Source organism: Orcinus orca, chromosome 6 (assembly GCF_937001465.1).
Source record: "Orcinus orca chromosome 6, mOrcOrc1.1, whole genome shotgun sequence".
In the NCBI taxonomy this organism is placed as follows: domain Eukaryota; kingdom Metazoa; phylum Chordata; class Mammalia; order Artiodactyla; family Delphinidae; genus Orcinus; species Orcinus orca.
The window spans coordinates 56,001,057-56,022,484 of NC_064564.1; the positions used below are offsets into that span (position 1 = coordinate 56,001,057).

A 21,428-nucleotide genomic window follows, 5' to 3' on the forward strand; every position below is an offset into this window, starting at 1 on the left:
CAGTTACCTTCTCATTAGCCCTGTTGAGGTCTACGATCAGGGCATCAACATTCTCCTGCAAAACTGCACAAAGCTCAGACCAAGAGAATTTATCCAGCATGCCTTCTGGTTGTTTTATGAGCACAGAGCCTGCTATCAAGTGCTGATACAAGGTATGAAGGAAGGTTAGCTTCTCCTACAAGAAAAAAAGAAATTAAATCCAGTATATAAACACCGTAAGAAGTAAAACACGTAAGATACATGGTGAAGAATTTATTTCAAAAATCCTGGAAAAAAATGAAGATACTCAAGTATCAGAATATTGCCATTTTGGTGACTTTTTTTACATTCAAAATTAAGCATCAGGCAGAAACTTGAAATTGCTTACATTTATTTTCAAAACCGAAATCTCAAGTCTGGAAGCCAGAAGACCCAGGTTCTGACACCAGCTCTGCTACTGCTAAGGACGTGATCTGAGTAAGTGTCTGTTCAGAGCTCACCTTCCCCAGCTGTAACATGAGGTATCTGGACTAGTTGTTTCTAAGCCCTTCTAACTGGAACTTAGTATGGAAATTCTATAATTTCATATTTACATTTACCAAAAAAGATGTTATTTAAGTCAAAAAACCAATATAAAGAGAAGAGCGTTACCCAGCTCTGTTGAAGAGAAAGTTATACCAATATCTGTACTTTACATGGACACAAGTATTCAGCTCTCCTCCTCCTCCAGAGATTCCAGTTTACTTACCACTTACAGGAAATCTATCCCAAGCCCCCTAGGCAAGGCAGACAGTGATATGAAAGAGATGGAAGATCGGCTCATTTTTCTTCCCCACTTAGAAGTTCATACCGTATTTGGCACACTGGGCATTTGTAGGTGTTTAAATATTACAAAGTTAACAGTCCAAAAAATGGACATAGCTGCCCAAGATATACTTCCAAAACTGTCTATTTAAAAATATGTTTAAAAAAATCCTTTAAAATTATATTGCCATTGTCATAGTTAAACCATCCATTGTTTAATGGCCTAGAAACTCTATACTGCAAATTCAGTAAAAAGCTGATCCCATCTTGAACACACAAGGAGAGTTTACTTACTAAAATGCTAAATGGCTCTCTTTATAAGGCATTTCATCTATAAAGTCAAAGAATGGAACTCAAGACAAGGTAATTGTGAGGCTGCAAAATGAGTATTTTATGTAGATAAAATAAGTTCCCTCAAGATTTTTTAACAGAGCAGCAGGAAAACTTTTAAAAGAAGAAAATTTAAGAGGAAAAAATAGGAATTCTAATCTTCCAGATAAGAAAAACTGAATGTAGTATATGTAAAGGTTTTATAGTTAGAAATTGTGGTGAAAGTTTTCCAATATATATAAAATTGTGCATCTTTAATTCTCCCTGTATGTCACCTTAGTTTTTTTTCCAAATATAACAATTTAAAAACCCAAAAATTTGAATATGTAGTTATATCCACAAACTTGAGTTAGGATATCAGAAGAGTCTTCATAAATATGCTATGTCTTTTTCTTTTTTAAGCAATTAAAGATGTCTTTTGCATTTTCAACCAAGTTGAGATGTTTAAAAATCTTATTAAATATAACTAACCAAACAGAATATTCAGGCACTAAAAATCGTTCCTCTCCACATTTTGCCAAGTGATCGAGTTCTTCCGAAAGGGTAATTCATTGTGTTGCCATCATGTCCTTTTCGCTTGGGCTGTGATGAACCGTGCATGATAATCATCCATTTGGCGTGAAAAGAGAATCTCAAGATCCAAAATCAATTCACACATGTTGAACCCAACCACAATGCTGTAGACATGCTGACTTTACAATACAGTCAGGCTTCTAGTTTCCTTTACTTTAATCATTATCTGATGTGTAGAACAATTCCAGCCCCTTCATGTGGACACAATTTAAATCCCAGACTGTAAGAAGAGTGGAAAGAATGTTTCCTTTTTACTCTCTTGGCATTCATGTTCGTATTTGTTGGAGTAATGAACTCAATATGCAGGACGACTCAGATAAACTAGTTCCACACTAGCTAGACTAGCTCTACCTCCCATGGGTAAAAGAAAATATAAGATAACAATTCTACTCACACAGGCTCATACAGTTATATAAAAGTTTGTCATAATATTTTAAGAAGCCATTAATAAATTAACACAGATCGGTAACTCTCAAGGGCATCCAAATAAACTTTTAACTTTGTGGGACTTGCATTTTTCTAAATTTTGTTTAATATTCTACAATTATAAAGAGTAAGGTGACTGTCTATTAAAGTAGATATGATTCCTGTTTTGCAAATAAGGAAACAAAGATGTGGAGGGACCAAGCTATGTGGCTTGTCCATATTCACAGTTTGTAAATAAAAGTACCTCTATCCATGTCAATTCTTTCTGATTACAAAAAAGATTCTTTCCACCATGGCAGGCTACTAAACTACTGAAATAAAAAATAATTTTGTCATTGGCAAACAGGACTGTTAGGAGCATAGCTACTTGGGATAGGATGTTCTAATAGCGAAAATTACTTGTACAAATGATGAAAGGGTTCAACTACTTTATTTCTCTTGCAAAATAGTATCATACAAGAGTAATGGAATGACTGATTTTGCAGCTGGCATGAACATTTCAAAATAGCTCAGAAGAATTTTTTGAATTAAATCAAATAAGAATAAAAACAGACACTTGACAGATGTAAACTTCTAAAACTGAGATTAGTGCAAGGCCTTTCCTGACAGTCATCTTGTCTCAGGTAATACCTCGGTATCCGTATGGAAAGTCTGGGAAAGCTTCTGCAGCTCACTTTCAGATTGGGCTGCTCGCGCCTTTTCTTTCTCCCAACAGTGCAGCACATTTTGTAGTTCCACTTTTAAAGTGCTTATTTGAGCCTCTCTGTCTGCACATTTAGTGCGTAAATGACTTAACTCTTTATTGACATCAGCCAATTTATCCTGAAGGTACTGTTGGAGACACCAAATAAAGAGATTGTATCAAGATGATAACATTTAAATATAAAATGTTAATTACTTACTCCAAAAAGCTCTTTGAGAGTTTTCCTTTCAACTCATTATAAGATTATAATTTGGTAGACCAAAAAATTTTTAAAACTTGTAAATTACATTTTAAAAATAAATCTCTTACATTTACTATAAGAACATTTACTTCCCAATGACATTCCAAATACCAATAGAAATCTCAAATATGTGACATAAAATTCTGCTGAACTATTTACTCCTTACCCTTAACAAATTCTACTCAAGTATGTCCATGACAAACGACATGAACCAACACCAAAAAATCCCAACTCTGAACGTTTGACTAGTACAATTTTGCAAAGATGTAGTACATAAGACCAGCACAGAAAATAAAATAAACTGTTGCCCTAGACCTTAGCCAGGTGTGGTCACAGCCCACTATTAGGCATGATGTACTAAAAACAATGGCTCCACCCCAAAATGATGAAAACTGACCCCAAATACTGATGTGCTATGTAAAATATGCTGAATGTGTATCTAAGGCTGGATATCAAATCTTAAATCATTTTTTGAATCTATGGTATTATAATTAAATCTGGGAAATGAATTTTTCCTTTAACCAAAACAATTTCCAATCAAGTTTTATTTTTTTAATGAAAAACATTCTTCTTACTTTGACCAACAACAAAAAGAGTTTTTAATTGTATCTAAACATACTTAATCAAATATAGGAAGATACATTTTCAGATATCTCTACTTAAAAATATTCCCTAAAAAAAAAAATTCCCTAAATAATTATATTTGTTTCTTAATAAAAAAGGAAAAAGTTATTCTAAATCACAATACCTTTATATTTTTAGCATGAGACTCTACCTTCTGTTTGGTAGACTCAAGTTCATTAGATGTCTTTTCCTTAGCATGATTCATGTTGCTTAGCTGATGAAAGAAAATGTAAGTAAACTTTTAAAATATTTTTCAACGGTGGGTAACTCAAAAGCTAATCTTTAAATGTTTTTTATGCAATTACTTAAATACAAATTTTTTATAGTAATTCAGAGACTTAAAAAATTATTTCTTTTGGTTAACTATGTAATTTCTGTCCCAAGTTCACATGGCTAAGAAGAAAAGAAAGCATTCAAGCTTAAAATGTCGGTAATGTTATTGTGTTTTTACTAGATATCTGGATAAAGTATTTCATTCTTACTGTAAACAAATACAACTTTATTCTTAAAATCCTACTGGACCAAAATGCCAGAAGCAATGGTATCTATACAGAAAGAAAAAAGGACAGACCAGAAGACTGTTCTTTCTACATCACGAGAATATTCACTGGTCTCTCAGTCCATATGACAACTTCAGGGTCGGTCACATGCTGTCCTACTGGGAAGGCTTGTGGCAGGTCATCAGTTGGTCCTGCTCCGCTTGTGATTTATTTTCTTTGACAGTTCATTCTTCTTTCTGTCAGACTGCTCTTTTTGCTTTCTTTGCAGCCACCCCTTGGTCTCCCCACTGCTGTCTCTGGCACTGGTTCACAACAAAGCGCATTACTAAGCCAAAGCCTGCTGAGTCGACTTTTCAACTGTGCTGAGGATCATGTGACATTCATCCTCCCAAATAACAATTCGCTGTGGGTAATATGTTCCTAGTTACCCTGCAGCTTCCAGACCTAGGCCTCAGAAGAGTTTCATAAACTACTAACAATACAGGCTGTCTTATCTCACTGAGAGTTAGCAATGTTTGCTCTTTATAGAAATTTAATTATTTCAGTGGTCACTTTCTTTTATGCCTTTTGAACAATTACAATTACTGAGGGCATTAAGAAGACTCACTTTTCCTTCTTTATTCACCTTAGCAAACTAAAGTAAAATATGCCTTTTCTTATGGGCAATATAAGGGTTTCAAGGCCTTTGTATTACATAAAAGAAACAGATAAACAGAGGGATAAACACTAAATTCCATGCTATGTGGATTGTCTTTGGTTGGAACAATCGTTTGTTGCTTTGCTAACTAATTGTGTTTAATGTAGTTACTTCATATTCTCTAATTTAACAAGATGTAACTAAATAAACTCTTCAATTTTTAAAGCACAAATTCATAAAACGTTTTAATACCCAAGAAAATTATCAACCCACAAGTTAAACAATACAAAAGAGAAAATAAATAAAAGCATGAGCTTTTTCAATCAGGAAGCTAAAAACCTCCAAGCTACATCAAACAGATATTTGTTTTTAAAACCTTCTAATGCTTTACTCCCTTTAGAGAATGCACACTAATTTCTTTTTTATTGACTTCTACAATTTGTAGAACTCCTAAGCCAAAATACTGGCAAACCCTGAATTTCCAGTACCTATTCCAAATTTCATAAAAACACATTAACATTTAAATATAACATATATTAACTAAGTGAGTTGCATAGCTCTTTTGTTAAATTAAAATAGATAAATTATGAAGACCAAGAAGTGACAGTCTTTATAACTTTGAAAATAGTAGTGTGACAGAAGAGAGACTGAGACCCGACTTTAGGCCACACTTAAAGAAAGAACAGTGACAGACAACTTGTTATTTTTTGTATCTGTGAAGCTGTCAAATCAACATTCCCAATACTTCTGACCTCTGTAACAAGCAAGTAATACGTACTGCTGCAGGCCGAAGGCTATGTGTGTGGAGCCAAACAGTGCAAGTGTTACCTCATTAGATGCATCTTCCAGCTTGTTCTGGTAATCTGTCAAGGTACGCCTCAAACTCTCAAGGACAACAGAGAAGCTGGGAGGTTTATCTTTGTCCCTGTGGATGCCTAGAGAAAAATACAGGATGAAAATATACCGTTAAAGTCGCAAAGAGACAAAAGCTAAGCAAACAGTAACAGAGATATTACAATTAGATATAACTGAAAAGACATCATGATATACCGAGTAGAATCTTATTCTCCTAAGTATACTGCTGTATAGCCTAGTATTAATAGCTTTTCTAAATAAGTGATCAAATTAAGTTCATAATATATCAAGTCCAAATTTATGGCTACTTTGTACCTTACTATGCCCACCTTGTAGTTAGTAGTAAAGCTCTTTTTTTTCCCCTATTTCCAAGGTAACTAAAGTATTTGTACACACCTGTTATCCAACAATTAAATAAACAGTCTATACTAAACACTGTTTGGAGGAGTTACATACATTTACTTTGGTCCTTGTGTTTCTGATCAGTCAGGCCTATTTTTCTTAAACAATTTCTGAACACAAGAGCACATAATTTTCTGTTATGCTTGGAAATAATGTTCTTCAATCCTTAAAATTCTCAAGTTACAATTTGAAATAAATAATAAAAATACTATTATCTACATAGGCCACATCATGTTTCAATTAAAACCCTTAAAACTGATACTCATTGTAAAAATATGAGTATTTCCATATTATGCCCTCAAACCATTTTAATTTAGGGAGGCCATAAGTTAGGTGAGCTAATCAAGATCACATGGTCAAATGTAGTTTATTTTTAAATTTTTTTTTAAAGATTTATTATTTATTTATTTATTTTATTCATTTTTGGCTGCATCGGGTCTTAGTTGCAGCATGCAGGATATTTGTTAAGGAACGCAGGCTCTTCATGGTGGTGCATGGGCTTCTCTCTAGTTGTGGCGTGTGGGTTTTCTCTTCTCTAGTTGTGGCGCACAGGCTCCAGGGCACGTGGGCTCTGTAGTTTGCAGCATTAGGGCTCTAGTTGAGGCGTGCGAGCTCAGTAGTTATGCACACGGGCTTAGCTGCCCCTCAGCATGTGGGATCTTAGTTGCCTGACCAGGGATCAAACCCCGGTCCCCTGCACTGTAAAGTGGATTCTTTACCACTGGACCACCAGGGAAGTCCCTCAAATGTAGTTTAAAATAGTAATCCAAAATAATCAAAAGTTTAGTTTCAAAAACCACTTTGAACTGATTGCTTATTGTACTACTCATTAACTGTTAAAAATTAAATAGCAAATTTTAAAACATACTTACTAAAATTACTTTTATTTTCCTATATTTTCTCCCTATCATATTTTACAATCTAAATATTAATATCAATAAGAAGCATTCACAATACCTTTTTTATTATTCATTGATTCATCCAATCAACTAATTTAATGCATTTAATGCATTCCTACTATGTATTAATCCTAGGCATTAGGCACATGGAGGTAGATAAGAATGGTGTAGTCTCTATTCTCATAGAATTTACAGTCTAAAAAGAGGAGGTAAGATTGTAAACAAATAATTACATAAGATCATTCATCCATTCTTCAAGTACTCAGTTGCTGGAACTTTGGGGAGAGGAGGGACAAAGGCAGTAATACAGGAAAGAAAGAATGAATAAAGGGGAAAAAAATGCTTGGTTAATAACAGAACGACTTTATTCATATCAGAGTATTAGTGATAATTATTATTTTAATTTTGGACAAAATGTTATTAATAAACTTATTACATTCACCAAAGTATAATTTAAACACTATCTTAAGTATGGATACACCTTAGATTTTCTTAAACAGAAGAATAATAATTAACTTAAAAACCAAACGTAGGGCTTCCCTGGTGGCTCAGTGGTTGAGAGTCCGCCTGCCGACGCAAGGGACCGCAGGTTCATGCCCCGGTCCGGGAAGATCCCACATGCCGTGGAGCGGCTAGGCCCATGAGCCATGGCCGCTGAGCCTGCGTGTCCGGAGCCTGCGCTCCGCACCGGGAGAGGCCACAACAGTGAGAGGCCCGTGTACCACAAAAAAAAAAAACAAAACAACAAAAGTAATATGGAAACAACATATATCCCAGTTGGGGTGGGGGGGGGCGGGAAAGCCAGCGCTCTCAGCCGTGAAAATGAAGAAGACAACACTCTTTGTAATGACTGTGAGTTGGAGAGAGAACTCATTAAAATTTTTATTAAAGGTCTTACCAAATATATTTTTAAAATATTGCTCTCTTGCACAAGATAAAAAAAGTGTAATGTATAATTCTTTTCTTCTGCTACTACACAAGTAGGTCATGAATAAATCATTCGAGGACACCCAGGAAATCTTAGCTTATACAATAAGGGAGAAAACTTGCTCTTAGAAATCCAGAAGAATAAAATCATCATAATATGGGTGTTGAGGAATAAGGAGACAAAATGCCCTCTCCTTACTGACTCATGCACATCTTATATTCTACATAAAAAAGTTTCTTTGCCTGAAAATGCTTTTACAAGAAAGTTCAGCTGAAGTACCAAGTATGCCTTATGTCCCACCCACATTCATTATAAAAAGAAATACTTACTGGTCCCTTAACATGAAGAAAATATTTACAAATAAAAAGAAAGGGTCGCTCAGGACCCAGGAGCTTACTGACTAAAATTTTATTTAACCTAATAATATCCTAATCACTGTACTATTGCCCGCAAAACAATAAACTATTAAAGCTATCCTACCAGTGGATGGTCTAAAACCTCACAGTAAAGATTAATAAAATAAAATAAAATTTTAACAGTAGTCATAAATAGCTTTTCAAAGGTTAAAGTCCAAATGAAGAACAGAATGTGTCAGCATGTGTCATTTATACTTCAATTACGCCAACTCAAAAATCTTCTGAGTTTCTCTGTCCCTGTCCCTATACACGTGTGTCTCTATACATGGGTGCCAGCCTATACTTTCACATCACTGCTGCCTGTCTCAGTCTCTTTCTCACTTTTAAGTATGTTTCGACAAGATATACCTTGGCAAATCTTTTCTTTGAATTAGTAGCCCATAGGAGGGAGTGAGGAAGAGGAACAGGTCTCAAACCTTCTATTTAAATGTTCCCTTTTGGGGGCTTCCCTGGTGGCGCAGTGGTTGAGAGTCCGCCGATGCAGGGGACACGGGTTTGTGCCCCGGTCCAGGAAGATCCCGCATGCCGCGGAGCGGCTGGGCCCATGAGCCATGGCCGCTGAGCCTGCGCGTCCGGAGCCTGTGCTCCGCAATGGGAGAGGCCACAACAGTGAGAGGCCGCGTACCGCAAAAAAATAAAAATAAAATAAATAAATAAATAAATGTTCCCTTTTGGACAATCTGAAAAACTAAATACTTTTAAATGACTCAAATAAACCACTGTTTTTCAAGATGGTGTTATCACCTCAGTAACCCCACAGTTCCACAGGAGAAACAGTAGGTTGTAATGAATGAGGTGAGTCTATTTCCTCCACCTTGTCAACCATTCTCTTATCTACTTCAGTATCCTGCAAGACCTCAATTATTAAGAAATAATAGACAGAAACTATAAAACAAAAGACTGAGCTTTTTTTAAAAAAAAGATCTCTGTTGTAGAACATGAGCAGTCACGTTCATCCTCAAAACAAATAGGAAAAAAAGAAAAGAAAAACCCTGTTGTTTAATGCTGATTTTTAATCATGTAATAAAACACAGAAAATGACATTCAAATGGGTTTTTCACCTGAGAAAATCTAAATATTTAATACATTGATGACTAAGAAAATTCTTTTTTCATTCTAAAAGCACTGAATATAAACATTTTGTTGGCAGTTATACTTTTGAAATTCAGACTACATTCCATATATTAACTTGTCTTATTCACTGAGATCATAAACAAACATCTTCATTATCTTGCAAACACTGGTACCCATTCTAGAGTTTTTAAGGAAAATGACTCATAACTTCTCTAACATATGGACAGTATTTATCATGTAAATCCTGCTCACCCACCTACTCTGTCCCCAGGAAGAGTCCAAAAATCCTTTCCTTTACCAAGGTTTGAGAAATGTATTGGTTGGGGGGAGCCTCAGAATCGTCGATGAGCTCTGTATGGCTTGGTAGTAAGCATCTAGGCCAGGTAGCTGGAAAGCCATGGGTAACAGTGGGAAATGGTGCCGCAAAGCTGGGTTCCCTGAATTCAGTGGGGATGCTGGAATCTCACGTGACAGGCCAAGTGGTAGCACTTAATTTTCAGAGACAAAATGTACATGGTTACCATAATGGGCAGTGGATTCAAAGCAATAAACAAAATGGTTTTACCCACAGAGACCGCTGGCTTTGGCTAACTGATCATGGTGTTCCTAGGACTAAAATAGGCACTCTACTTGAATGTTACCCGATCTGTATAAGCAGAAAAGCTCTGGGTCTAATTACCAGAACTAGGAGTTAAATCAACACAAAAGACAGTCTTGGCCCTCAACCAATTCTCAGTCTTGAGCTAGTTCACAGACCCAGTGTCCCTAGAATAAAGAGGATGGATCCTCTTTAGGAATCCTAACATACTGCCAAAAGCTTATACTGTATGTAAATCTTTCTCCTAGCCTTCCTCAAAGAAACATGCAACCATTTACCCGGGTGACCACGTACTGAGGAAGGGGAGTTACTCACATATACCATGGATAACTGGACACTGGATCGGAACTGACACTAATTTCTGGAGACCTAATATGCTATTGTGGTTCACTAGTTAGGTAGGAGCTTACAGAGGTCAGTTTTGGCTAAAGTCTATCTCCACTGGGCCCAGTAGGTACCTGAACCCACATAGTTATTCCCCCAGTTTGGAATGCATTGTTATAAAAGACAAATGCAGAAACTGGCACAATGCCCATAGCAGTTACCTGACCCATGGAGTGAGGGATTTACAGAGGAAAACAAAACAGAAAAAAGGCAATTGGAAGTCACCAAAACTTTTACCTCCCAAAATAGTAAATCAAAAATAATGCCACATTCCTGGAGAGACTGAAGAGATTAGCCCCTCTGTTAAAGAGTATAAAGGGGTGGAGATTCCAACCACATCAGCATTTAACTCATCTGTCCGGCTAGTGCAGCATACAGATGGGTCTTAAGGAATGATAGTGAATTACTGTAAGCATGATCACATGGGACTCCAACTGCAGCTGCAGTTAAAGATGTAGTTTCATTGTTGGAGCAAATCGATACATTTCCTGGCAATTGGAAGGAAGCTATTTCTTCTATCCTTTTAGTAAAAATCACCAAAACAGTTAGTTTCTGCTTGCAGGGCCAGCAATCTACCTTCATGGCCCTACCTCAGAGCTACATCAACTCTAGCATAATCCAGTCTGTAGAAATTCTGATCAACTCTTCATTCTGGAAGACATCCCGTATTCCACTTAGTTCTCTACCAAGTTGATGATATCATTCTGACTGCTTGAGTTTAAGCAGGCCAAGTTTGGCAGATCCTTACAGGTGAATGATAGTGTAAACTTTCAGGATTTTGGAACAAAGGAAGCCATCCTCTACAGATAACTATTCTCTTGAAAATCAGCTTTCAACTGGCTACTAGTCCTTAGCAGATACTGCATTCATGCCCACCAATTTGGCACGTGACCCGTGTTGCCCGTCACAAAATGTCTGATCCACCAGCCCATGAACTTGGGCATGCACGATATCACTCTATCATCAAGTGAAAGTGGTATATACAAAACTGGATTCAAACAAGTCCTGAAGGTACAAGCAAGTTGCATGAATAAGTAATCCAGATTCCCATGGGCCCTATTCTTGTTACACTGCTTCTTCCCTCTTAACCTACACCCTGGACCCATGGAAAAGTTCCCTAAAACCAGTTGACTAATGGTGGGGAGGGGGCGGAATGGGCTTGTTATATAGATGTTTCTGTATGATGTGCTGCTACTACTCAAAAGTTGACAGTTGTGGCATGACAGCCTTATTCAAGGGTGGCCTTGAAGGACAGTGGTGAAGCAAAAATCCTCCCAGTATGCAGTAATGGACCCAACTATCATTTTGTCTGGAATGAGAGATGACCAAAGGTACAAATATACACTAATTTGGAGGTAGTACCTAACAGTTTGGCTAATGGTCAGGCACTCGAAAAGAACATTATTGGAAAACTGGTAACAAGGTGGTCTGGGCAAGAGTGTGTGGACAGACCTCTCCAGATGGTCATTGTGCCCAGATCAACTTAAGTAGAGGAGGATCTTAACAATCAGGAGGACAAGATGAAGTATTCTGTGGATGTCAGCTAGCATATTTTCCCAGCCACCTTTGTCCTTGCTCATCTTCGTTGCCCCTACAACACAGGAGTCATGGCAGCAAGAACAGAGGTGATGCATGGGCTCAGCAACATGGACTTCCATTCGCCAAGGCTGATAGGATTACAACTCCTGTTAAGTGCCAAATCCACCAATAGCAAAGAAAAACACTGAATCCATGATATGACACTACTCTCTAGTGGCACTGCCAGTCACCTTGTGGCAAGTTGATTATACTAAGTCATTTCCATCATGGAATAATCAATGCTCATTCTCACTAAGGTAGACACTCTAGAAAGACATTTTCCTTCCCTGACCATAATATTTCTGCTGAATTGTCATCCATGAATTTACAAAATGTCTTATTCACCATTATGTATTCCACGTAGCATTGCTTCTGACCAAGGAACTCATTTCATAGCAAATGAAGTATGGAAATTGGCTCATTTTCATAGAATTCACTGGTCTTACTATGTCTCCCAACACTCTGAAGTAGCTGGCATACAGAATAGTATAATGGCCTTTTGAAGATTCATAGCACTGGCTGGATGGCAACATTTTGTGGGACAAGGGTAATATCCTCCAAGATACAGTTTGTGCTCTGAGTCAGCAATCGATATATGGCATGTTTCTCCCATAGCCAGGAATCACACGTCCAGGAATCAAATGTTGGAAATGGGAGTGGCTCATATTACACCTAATGATCCACCAGTGAAATGTCTGCTTCCCATCCCAGGAATTGTGGGCTCTATTGGTCTAAGTCTTAATTCCCAAGGAAGAAATGCTTCCACCATGGGGCACAGCAATGGTTCCATTAAAAATGGAAGCTGACACTGTCACCTGGTCATTTCTGAGCTCTTCATGCCAGGAAACCAAAGAGCAAAGAAGGTTCTTCTATACCAAGACAATTGGTCTTGCTTACCAAGGGAAAATTGGTGGTAAGAAAGAGTATATCTAGAATGCAAGACATCCCACAGGACTCCCACTTGAGTACACTCAAGTTCTGTGATAAAAGTTGATGGAACAATCCCACTTCTGGGTGTATATCCAAAAGAACTGAAAACAGGGTCTAGAAGAGATATTTGTATATCCACGTTGACAGAAGCACTATTCACTATAGCCAAGAGGTGGAAGCAACCCAAAGGTCCATCAGCAGACGAATGAATAAACAAAATGTGATAAATACATACAATGGAGTATTATTTGCCTTAAAAAGGAAGGAATTCCTGTCATATGCCATGTCATGGATTAAACTTGAGGACATTATACTAAGCAAAATAAGCCAATCACAAAAAGATAATATATGATTCCATTATACGAGGTACCTAAAGTAGTCAAATTCATAGAAACAGAAGATAGAATGGTGGTTATGAGGGGTTTGCAGGAAGGAGAAAAAGGGGTGGTTAATTTTATGTGTAAACTTGACTGGGCTAGGGGCCCAGATATTCAGTTAAACATTATTTCTGGGTGTGTCTATGAGGCTATTTCTGGATGAGGCTGACATGTGAATCAGTAGACTGAGTAAAGCAGACTGCCCTCCCCAACGTGGGTAGGCCTCATCTAACCCACTGAAGGCCCAAATAGAACAAAAGGCTAAGTAAGAAAGGATTCTTTCTCTCTGCCTGACTATCTTCAATGGGACATCAGTCTTCTCCTGCCTTTGGACTCAGCCTCAGACTGGAACTTACACCAGGGTCTCCTGTTTCTCAGGCCTTCAGAGTCAGACTGCCTCTCCTGACTCCTGATTTCTCAGCCACCTTAATTGTGTGATTAGTTAATGATCTCATTAGAAATGCTGAGCCCTCTTAGTGCAGTCACTTCTTTGGATTTCACAAACCAAAGCTATGAGCATGATGAATTAGGACACGTTTGGTTTGTAAACCTCAGTGAATTGGGAGGTGAGGGAAGCAAGAGAGAAGAAACTGGCAAGTGACACCAAAGGAGACCTGTGTGCTGCAGGCATCCTCAACTTCTCCGTAAACCATGAACCTCTAATTAAAAGGTACCAGCCACGGGGTTCACAAGGACAATTAAAATTCTCAAGAAGATGCTAGATCTAGGCAATAATCCTTTACTAAGGATAGAAAGGAGGAGAGAGGAGAGGAAAAGTACCATTTGTTGTCCCGATTTTCCTAAGAACAGTCCCTGAAACTGCCCAATTCCTGGGTGATATGCACATACCTAAAGGCATCAAATGCTGTTGCTATTATTTCCTAGGGTCCTTCAGCCTCTCCAGTAGAAAGAAAAAGAATACATCTGATTTCCTCAAGGAAGGAAAGGTTGAAGAGGGTTGGAGGGGCTCTGTCTCAGTCAACACAAAAGTCAAGCACCCTAAGGAGGATCCAAGATTGAGTCAGAAGAAAAACTTTCTTTCATGAACCTAATGAAGGAAAAGTCACATTCTATATGTTTGCTAACATCCTCAGGCAGAGGTAAAACTATAGTAGAAGAAACACTTGAGGCAGAAAGACTACATGGGTTCAAAGTGGGAAAGGATTTCTCCCCATACACACTCTAAGAATTTCTATCAAAAGAAATATGAGCAGCTGTAGTGTGTCAACTTTAGTGGAAAGTAGAATGCAGAAATAGGAAATAAATGTCCCTAGTTGAGTAAATTGAGGCTACCTTGTCTAATAATAGTAGGCAATCAAGGTGACATTTCTATAACCCATGAAAGACTGTACATCTTTTCCAATGAAGATGGAAAGTCAATCTTCCTGGTGACTCCTTATGGATTACTACCCAAAGGGCTGCTAAAATTTTGAAAGAGATTCCATGACTACCTTTATAGCCTCAAAAACTATAATTTAAAATAGAACTTCAACCTATCAATTCATTCATGCTTTTTTATTCATTCATATTCAATAAATATTCGAGTGCCTCCTTTGTGCCAAGTACTCTTCTACCTGCTTAAAATCCTTTAGTAAATAAAAGAGACAAAGATCCTTGCCCTCATGGAGCTTGGATATTGTGATGGTTAATTTTATGTGCCAACTTGACTGGGCTAAAGATATGCCCAGATAGCTAGTAAAACATTATTTCTGGGTGTGTCTGTGAGAGTGTTTCTGGAACAGATTAGCATTTGAATCAGTAGACTAAGTAAAGAAGATCTGCCCTCACCAATGTGGGAGGGCAATATCCAATCCATTGGCCTCCCTTATCCACCCCCTACTCCTATCCCCTCCTCCTCCCATCCCAATAGAACAAAAAGGCAGAAGGGAAAATACTCTTTCTTTAAGCTGGGATTTTCTTCTTCTTCAGCCCTCAGACATCCTGCTCCTGGTTCTTGAGCCTTTAGATTCTAGAACTTATGCCAGTGGCCCCCAGTTTCTTGGGCTTTTGGACTCAGACTGAATTATATCACTGGCTTTCCTGGTTCTTCAGCTTGCAGAGGACAGATCATGAAATTTCTTAGCCTCCATAACCATGTGCAACAACTCCTACAATGTATCTCCTCTTGTGTGTATCTATATATATCTTATTGGTTCTGTTTCTCTGGAGAACCCTGACAACGCTGATATAATAATAAATGCACCACATAGTCTGTTAGAAATGTTGGACACCAATAAGTGCCATGGGATAAAACGTAGAGCAGAAAAGGGACAGAGGTAGGGAGGCAAGCAGCATGGGACTGGGTAGTGGGTAAGCTTCACGGAGAAGGTGAGATTTGAGCATAGATTCAAGGAAGATAAGAAAGAGAGCTATGCTGATATATCTAGGTGAGGAACTTTTCAGGTAAAAGCAATGGCCAACACAAAGGCCCCCAAGGCAGGAGCTTGCTTGGTATGGTCAAGAAACAGCCAGAGGACAGAGTGGCCCAAACAGGGAGAGGGATGGGGAGAGTAGTAGGAAGTGAGGACAAAGAAGTGATAAAAATAGGGGTAGACCATGTAGGGTCTTGCAAGCCATTGCCCGCACTTCAGTTTCTAGTATTAGCAAAGCGCAGAGCCCAGCGAGCTTTACAGCAAAGGAATGACATGCTCTAATTTAGGTTTTCAAATGCTCATTCTGATGGCTTTAGAGAAAGAGACAGAAGGGGAACAAGGTGGAAGCAGAAGAGAGGGAGGAGGTGTTGGAGGCACTAGGAAACAAGGTGTAAACTGTCACACTGATTTCTGGTGTAAAGATCAAGTTAAATCCTCTAAGTAAATAAATTCCTGAATGTCTTAGACTAACTGAAACTTCGTCTTATCTGCTACATGAAGGCAAACTGATGAGTTACTCTTGCTTCAGAAAGATTTCTTCATGTAGAAGACCACAAAAACTGAAGACAGGAAATAGAACACCTGGCAACTGCTGTCAACTCTGGACTAAAATTCATTCAGAAAATTAGCTTTCATTCCTACCATCTTAAAGAGCAAGTCAAAAAAAAAAAAGAAAAATTTGTAACCATCCCTCTAAATTTCTACCATGGATTATTTTTCCTGAAATGGAGGGCGGGGGGCGGTAGGTAGAGTATATATTGAACTGAAAGGTATGAAGAGGTAATAAAAGGGGGTAAGGTACTATGGCCTACTTGCCATAACTACAAAACAGAGGATCTCTCTGGAAAACCCTTTCCAAGATAACAAAATTAATTGTGTAACAAATTCTGAAGCTGTGCTACCATCACATAGTAAGAATATTTCTATTTGAAATAGATTTTTTCTTAAAGACATATATACTATATATACATGTTTATATAAATAATCTCACACACACACACACACACACACACACACACACACACACCCTTGAATGATCCTAAGATAAGTTTTTTAATTACTTCATTTCAGAGGAACAAATTATTTGGTCACCTCTGTGTAGCTGAAGCCAGGTCTGATGCAGTAAGGCAATCTCAATTGTTCAGGCACTTCCATAAAATGTTGAGCAATAAGCTTTATTAACTACATCCCTCTTTGTTAAGTAACAAAAGCCCAACCTGAGGTGGTATGAGCAGAAAGGGAGTCCATTATAGTTATACAGGGCTATTTCACGGAAGCCAAGAGCAAAAATAAAATCAAGTCTGAAGCAGGTATGTGACTGAGTCAGGGTATCAGCAGGAAGAAATGGCATACTCAGAAGAATTCACTGGAAGAAAATTTAATGAAGATATTTACAGAAATGTGAACAGGTTAAGAGAACCAAAAAGATATGATGAGGCACCAAGAACCAGCAAGACTGGAAAACCAGTACCATGGCTTAGGGGGGTCAACTGGAAGGAATGTTGTTACCATAGTCCAACACAAGCCACAGCTACGGGAAGAGGACCCAACTTGACAGAAGCTGTAGCTGCCAAAAAGGAAACCACTGCCAGGAATGCACTGGAGCAGAGGGAGCAGGGGAAATAAACACCCTGACTTTCTCTGCTTTCCTTTCTTCCTCCACCCTCTTAATCTCCTGCTGGTGCACCCACTGTCCAAATCCAACCCCAAAGCCAGAGGGCAAAGGAGCCCAGATCATGCAGTCCACAGAGGTCAGCCTCTACAAGGCAAAACAGAGACCATAGGAGAATGATTCTAGGGCAAGTAAAAAGTGAATAACCAGCACAATATGGAAACAAAGACCACTATAACAGTACAAAAATCACTAATTCAGCACACAGTCCCTTTCCCAGGAACACTTTCTCTGTAATACACAGGATGTGCATATATATATATGGGAAGCTAGGACATTCAAAAAGGATTGTTACTAGGACTTCCCTGGCAGTCCAATGGTTAAGACTTTGCACTTCCACTGCAGATAATTCTTTTTCTATACGTTTAGTAATAACTAATGAGTTGCTTTATTATCAACTAATTTTAAACCTCAAAGGAGACATGACCTCATTATTCTTAGCTTTTCTAATTCAGCTCTGAATATTGAAGCATTAAGATATGCTATGATAATAATTTAACAACTTTTAAAGATCCTAAAACCATTAAACAATGATACATCTCAATAATAAAACAGTACCACTGCAAAAGAAAATTTTATACTCCAAAGCTTTATTTAGCAAATACAATTAAAAAGTGGATATCTATATTTTTATGTCACTTGTATACACCTTGATTTTTCCACAGTAACAAACCATGAAACACTAATGCTTTTAGAAAATGTTTAAATAAAAACAAAGTTAAAAATAGATAATAGCAAATCACACTAAATTTCTACTGGTTCACCAACAGAAATCTGCAGATCCATAATGTGAAAATAGGCCTTGTTCATATCTTTCTGCTTTTTTGAGGACCACAAACTTTCCTGAACTTAAGTGTTTCCTAAAGAACTCATTTGCCAAATATCTGTTTGATTCCTTTAGAAAAACAGAGTCTTCAAGCTATTTTAAGGTGTAAGGAATTTAATTTTATATGCTTTTTTGAAAAATATAACTGAGTTAGAAAGCAACTAAATAATTTGAGGTTGACAGTATGGCAAAAGAAAACAGGTAGAAAAGTGAAAGTATTTAAGTCAAAGCTACTATAGCACACATAATGGCATACACACAAAAAAATTAACGAAGTAGAAATCATGGAATGGACGGAACTCATTAGCCAACTAATGTTTTTCCTAGTTCCCAAAATATGCCTAACCAATATACAATCTTTACAGTTCTTTATCATATTAAGTGGGCTAATACTAAAACCAAAACATTTTATCTAAGCACTTTTATCTGGAGAGTATGTATACAGTAGTAGGAAATCAAGGAGAAAACCAGCCTAGAAAGCAATAGTGTAGAATATGCACTGCGTTACAGCCTGTGTCCTACATAACCTTTTGAATGCATGACCTTTAAGTTGCTGAAGGTTGCTCAGAATTTGGCTCAGTTTGATGGAAACATCTGTTCCCCTTGCAGGTATACTGTAAGGACTTTTTTCTCAGTTGGATTCAGAACACAGCAAGTGAGCCCTTGTCTGTCCAATCATACAGACACCAACACTTGTAAATCAAGTTCTGGGAGGACAACAGCAGGTCCACAGTCCGTCACCCTTTCTTAGCCAGCTAGGCCAACTGACTGCTGTGAGAACTGCTCTTATCATGTCATCAAATCAAAACATGTTGAGATGAGGGACTATAAGAGGCATCTGCAGAATTCCCAAAATGCAGTGACTTTGGAACATTGACAGATGCATCTGTCATTTCATACCTTCAACTAACCTGATGTCCACTGGCCAGACACAGAAAAGCTGTCCAAGATTGATTCCAACTCTTTCACGTTATTTTCACATGTCTCTACCAGAAAAGCCTGGTGCTTCTTAGCCTTTTAATTAAGAAAAAAATTACACATAATAAGGTCACGCATTATAAGAGTTACAGATTTTTTATGTGAACACATATAGCACAATTAAGTATAAACAAGCTAATAATTACTCCATTCAAATCTATTATTAATAAACTTCTTTCTGTCGTAATCATACCTTTTACTTGGCTTAATGCAACACTGTGTAAGGTCTCAATAACAGTTTACTGAGGTCTTAGTGCCTGGCACTATTCTCAGTATTTTAACATAATAATTCTTTTTATCCTCCCAACGAATCTATGAGGGAAGGGCTATCATTATCCCAATTTTATAGATAAGGAAACAGAGACACAGAGAAATTAAGGAAAACTTTAAAAGATCACACTTGCAGTCATGTAGCAAATTGCCAGATGGTGTTCAAAAGTGAATGCAGTATGAGCAGTTAGAAGGAACTGCAGCAGTTTACCCAAGAGGTGATGGCAGCTTAGATTAGGGTCTTAGCAGAGCAAAAGGGGTGCGGGGTGTATGCACTGAAGGATGTTGGGGGTTGTATACTTAGAAGGTGGAATGGCCAACCTTGGTAGCGCTGCACTGGGTTAGATGACATTGACTGGATTGGATTGGATTGGACTGGATTAGATGAGATTGGAGAAGTGCTCAGATAAAATGAGGAGTCAAGACTGACCCCACTTTTTTGGGAGGGGGCGATGCTGAGATGGGGGCAGTGGCAGCCGAAGCGGATGGTACTCTCTTTGTGGGCAACCTTGAAACGAGTGACAGAGGAGCTGCTTTTCCAGCTTTTCTACCAGGCTGGGCCAGTAATAAAAGTGAAAATTCCAAAAGATAAGGATGGTAAACCAAAGCAGTTTGCATTTGTGAATTTCAAACATGAAGAATCTGTTCCTTATGCCATAAATCTGCTTAACGGAATCAAACTTTTTGGAAGGCCCATCAAACTTCAGTTTAGATCAGGAAGTAGCCTTGCCTCACAGGAGGTCAGTTTGTCATATTCCCAGCATCATGTTGGAAGTTCAAGCCCTACTTCCACATCTCCTAGCAGGTATGAAAGGACAGTGGATAACATGACTCCATCAGCACCAATAATTCAAAGGTCTTTTTCTTCTTCAGAAAATTTTCAGAGACAAGCAGTGATGAACAGTATTTTGAGACAGATGTCATATGGAGGGAAATTTGGTTCTCCACATCTGGATCAATCAGGATTTTCCCCATCAGTTCAGTCACATAATCATACTTTTAACCAGTCTTCAACCTCCCAGTGGCGCCAAGATACACCATTATCATGGCGAAAAGTCAGAGAGAATTCTCATCCCTACATAGTGGATAGACATTATTGCCATGAACAGCTTTACACTGATCACGGGTCCAACCATCATTACAGAGGAAACAGAGATGATTTCTTCTATGAAGAGAGAAATCACGATGGCTGGAGCCATGACTATGTTAACAGAAGAGACAGTGGTAGAGATGGAAAATGGCGCTCATCTTGACACTAACAAGTGTTAAAAGGATGTTTTCATAGGGTCTTTATAGGCCCTTTTTGTTAAGTTGTTTCTTGGAATGTTTTCTTAAAAAAACTCTAGAGCAGCTTTACAAGTTGCCACATTTCTTTATAAAATTTTTTAAACCTAACTGCAGTCCAATACAGAAATGAGAAGAATTGTGGTTCTAGTTTTATTACATTAATAACCTTTCACCTCAGGGTTTTAAGAAGAGGAAACGGTTTTATGCAAAAGAAAGTGCTACAATTCCTAATCATTTTAGACAATTGAGGAACGGATGTATTATACTGATAAGTTGTATTATGAAGCAAATATTTTAATTATCTGTTATCTTTTTGTATTGCAAGAAGTTTCTTGTTAGGGAATCAGATTTTTGGTGTATATAATGGAAAACATTCAAGTTGACAGCCTGAAATGACTCAGTATTTTGTTAATAAATGAGAAAATGTAAATTCAGTGATGCATTTTACTAACATTTGAGAAAACCTTTTGGTCAAGTTTGGGGATAAATCATATTATTTAACTTCTTAGAGAACTTAAGTGTAAATTCTGTGACATGATTTTGAGTTTTATCGTAAGTGAGCATACAGGTATACATCTACACTTGCTATTTCATTATAAAGTTTTAGAATTTGCTCATTAAATCATGTTCGATGTATGACTGAAGTCACTCAGGAAGTTAAATATCTCTAAATGTATTTTTTTACAGTAAAAATACAGTGTTAATGTAAATCTTTTTCTGGAAGAACAAAAATGTAAATGCATAGTCAGATAAAATGGTAAAGTG

General features: G+C 37.7%; 1 protein-coding gene and 1 pseudogene across 8 annotated transcripts in view; one reads left to right on the plus strand and one right to left on the minus strand.

Moving 5' to 3' along the window:
* The window catches only part of CCDC171 (coiled-coil domain containing 171), a 359,813-nt gene that overhangs the window by 219,728 nt on the left and 118,657 nt on the right, over positions 1-21,428 (minus strand). For 7 of the 8 annotated variants that reach the window (XM_049710683.1, XM_049710685.1, XM_049710687.1 and 4 more), the window contains 5 exons: positions 19,040-19,142; positions 5,646-5,752; positions 3,805-3,894; positions 2,743-2,943; positions 8-175 (listed from right to left, as the gene is read on the minus strand). In XM_049710683.1, coding sequence (XP_049566640.1) covers positions 8-175; positions 2,743-2,943; positions 3,805-3,894; positions 5,646-5,752; positions 19,040-19,142 — 669 coding nt within the window. The remainder of the gene's footprint in view (positions 1-7; positions 176-2,742; positions 2,944-3,804; positions 3,895-5,645; positions 5,753-19,039; positions 19,143-21,428) is intronic. The other variant, XM_049710684.1, reaches the window with a different exon arrangement.
* Positions 19,825-20,629, plus strand: LOC101278736 (RNA-binding protein 7-like; annotated as a pseudogene).